The 2,986-nt window shown below is 55.2% G+C and overlaps 1 protein-coding gene across 1 annotated transcript; it reads right to left on the bottom strand.

The window, feature by feature from the left end:
* Positions 1-225: 225 nt before the first annotated feature.
* Positions 226-2,262, bottom strand: NR0B2 (nuclear receptor subfamily 0 group B member 2). The gene is made up of 2 exons (XM_058718482.1): positions 1,664-2,262; positions 226-861 (listed from the first exon to the last, which is right to left on the bottom strand). The coding sequence occupies exons 1-2, from the start codon at positions 2,202-2,204 to the stop codon at positions 563-565; spliced, it is 840 nt and encodes a 279-aa protein (XP_058574465.1). The 5' UTR covers positions 2,205-2,262; the 3' UTR covers positions 226-562.
* Positions 2,263-2,986: the final 724 nt, after the last annotated feature.

Here is a 2,986-nt window from a genome sequence, read left to right as displayed (position 1 = left end):
AGGGGGTCCTGAACCGATCCCATCCCCTGGATTCAGACCTGTACAAAATAAATCTCATCCCCCAAAATGAAATAAGCATTCCACACTGAAAAATTAATATCCCAGCTCCCTGAGTGGCTCCAACACTCCTTACGGTTTCTTTCTCTTGGACTCCTTCTGATAGGGGCAGGGTAGACCCTGGAGGTGGGACAGTCCCTTCCACATGCACAAATTACAGTGTCAGGCTCCAAGGGTGTCATGCCTTTTATTACAAAAACCAATAACTTAGATAAGTTCTGTACAAAGTCATTAGGACTCTTGGCCCAACGGGTCATCTAAGCTTCCATCACCACCTCGGGAGGGGACAGGAATCTTGGCCCAGAGGCTCTAGGAATCACTAAGGGATGGCCAGAGAGCTGGAGCACCATGTCAAACCAAGGACGGCCAAGGGGACAGGTGTGGTGAGTGCGGAGCCCCAGAGCCCATCTTGTTGGGCGAGGACCAGATTACTCCAGAAGCGCTGCCTATACAGACTTGCCTCCTCTGGGAGCATTAGGCCACCCCCGGGAACAGCTGGGCCAAATCAGCGCTGCCAGCCTCCGCCCAACCTACACTTGATCTCTGCCTGGGCTGGAACAGGTTGGCTCAGCAAAAGCATGTCCTCGAGGAGGCCAGCGATGTCAGTGTCTCCAACAATAGGGCGAAAGAAGAGGTCCCCAAGCAGGCTGGGCGGAATGGACTTGAGGGTGGAGGCTGTGAGGAGGACACGGGCCAAGCGGCCCTGGCCTGCTGGGCACCAGGTCTCCAGGGCCTTGCACAGAGCATGATGAGCCTTTTGCTGCAGGTGTCCAACGTGGGAGGAGGCGTGGAGGCCCGGCACACCTGTGGGCAGAGAAGGTGAAGAGGGCTGGTGAGTACCCCACTCCCAGGCAGCAATCCTGGCCCAAGCCCTGAGGTTGCGGGGTTGGTCTTTGAGGCCCTGTTACTACCTCCCCCATTTATTTATTTATCATTTTATTTATCCGTCCATTTGTGGGACAGCCCAGAGTAATGGGTAAGAGCCAGGCTGCCTGGGTTTGAATCCCGCACTGTCACTTATCAGTGGCATGGCCTTGGATAAATTAATCTCTGTGCCTCAGTTTCCTCGTCCGTGAAATGGAGATAATAGTACCTATCTCCTAGGTATGTTATGAAGTTTAAATCAGCTAGTCTATGCAAAACCCTTATAATTGAGCCTAACAGATGGTAGGCATAATATGAATATTCATTACTATCACCATAGTTACTATAATTTAGCTATTCCACTAGGGCTTTTTGGGGAGGAATTCTCATCTCACATTTCCATTCTTCTCTATGGGGTCCTCCTGAACCTACAGAATTTTTTGTGACGGAGGCACAGCTGTGTCTGCCCATCTTCCCGCCCCCAACTCCCACCTTCCCTGAGGGTCAGGACACTTTCTTAGATAGAGTGGCCAGGGCTAGTCTTGGGAATGAATAAACCTAAGTTCCCATCCCTGTTTTGCCCCTACCTGGCTGTGTGGACGTTCAGCAAATCACTTAACCTCTCTGAGCCTCTTTTGTGAGGTGGCTTTTTGGTGATAATGAGGACCCAAAGAGATAACGGACGTGAAGCCCTTAGCAGGTGCCTTCCCTGGCTGGGCCCCAGGAGTGTCTAGAAGCTCACCAGGATTGAAGAGGATGGTCTCTTTCAGGTAGGCATATTCCTTGGGGCCCAGCTGCAGGCTCCAGAAGGACTCCAGGCAGCACTGAAGCCACTGTACCGCAGCCAGCGAGGGCTGGGGTCGATCTGGCAGCTGGCCGCTGCCTGAGCTGCTGCTGGGCTCCTCCAGCAAGATCTTCTTGAGTATGCTGGGAACTGGTGCCTCGGCCACCTCGAAAGTCACAGTGTCTTGGGCCAACCCCAGCAGGAAGAGGGGGCCCCAGCAGCCCCGCAGCAGCCGCTGCTGGTCCTGGGGGGGCAGCTGGCAGAAGGACGGCAGGTTCCTGAGGAAGACCACTGTTCTGGCCAGAACATCCAAGGCTTCCCGGCAGGTGCGATGGGGAGCACACAGCCGGACAGGCCGGTGCTGCCTGCACAGGCAATGACTACGGGCTGGGGGCACAGAGGGCCTGGCCCTGAGGCTAGGGCTCAGAAGTGCGTACAGAATGGCCGGGCGGCCTGCAGCACCCCGACATGAGCAGGTCCCTGGCTGGCTCGAACTCATGGTTGGGGATCTGCTCCTCTTTCCTCCCAGCTCTCCCGCCCTCTGCTCTGCACTGTGGGTGCTATTTATAACCCCAGTGGGAGGGAGGGGGGAACAGCCTGACAACCTTGACTCCAGAAGTCATGTTCATTGAAAAAAAAAGAAACACTGCACTGACCCTGCAGGATTGGTGGGGAAGTGGTGGGGGAGGGGGCTTTGGGAGCTCCACGTGGCCCTGATATCACTTTAGTCAATGAAGCAGCCTATGCAGGGTACAGCACTGCCTGCTCGCTGGCCCGACTGCCCCTTATCGGATGACTCAAGTGGATAAACAAGGTCATTAACCCAGGCTGTACCAGGGCACCAAGGCCTCAGGTGCGCCATCAGCAGGTGGTCATGGCAGGTTTCCCTATTGGTGCCTGTAGGACTCTCACTAAGCTGGGAAGCCAACCCCAGAGCTGGACAAGCCTTGAATGCAAGGCCCAACCTGGAAGTGCCTTATCACTGACTTGTTTGCCTAACCTTGGGGCTTTGCTCCTGTTGTTGGTAAGGAACAGGCTGCAGGGAAGGGAGCCAGGACCCTGGGGGGCTGGGAGGACTTTGCCCACTGTGCACACTAGGAGGCCTCCCTCCTCTGACTCCAGTTCTGGGGGCCTGCAGAAATAAGGTCCTGAAGAACTCTCTCTCCTCAGCCTGGATTCCTAAAGCTCCCAAAAGGCTGTGTCTGCTGAGAAGCCCTCCCGGCACGATATTGAAATATGGCTGCTACTTACTGAGCACCTCCTGTGGGCCAAGAACTTTCC

This window comes from Neofelis nebulosa, chromosome 2 (genome assembly GCF_028018385.1).
Source record: "Neofelis nebulosa isolate mNeoNeb1 chromosome 2, mNeoNeb1.pri, whole genome shotgun sequence".
In the NCBI taxonomy this organism is placed as follows: Eukaryota; Metazoa; Chordata; class Mammalia; order Carnivora; family Felidae; genus Neofelis; species Neofelis nebulosa.
This window is presented reverse-complemented; position numbering and strand designations above follow the sequence as displayed.

What these genes read in the sequence shown, in the direction of transcription:
- NR0B2 (XM_058718482.1), bottom strand. Translation starts at nt 2,204, where the DNA reads ATGAGTTCGAGCCAGCCAGGGACCTGCTCATGTCGGGGTGCTGCAGGC. An exon ending in GACCATCCTCTTCAATCCTG is followed by an intron (nt 862 to 1,663) that starts GTGAGCTTCTAG and finishes CTCTGCCCACAG; the next exon opens with GTGTGCCGGGCCTCCACGCC.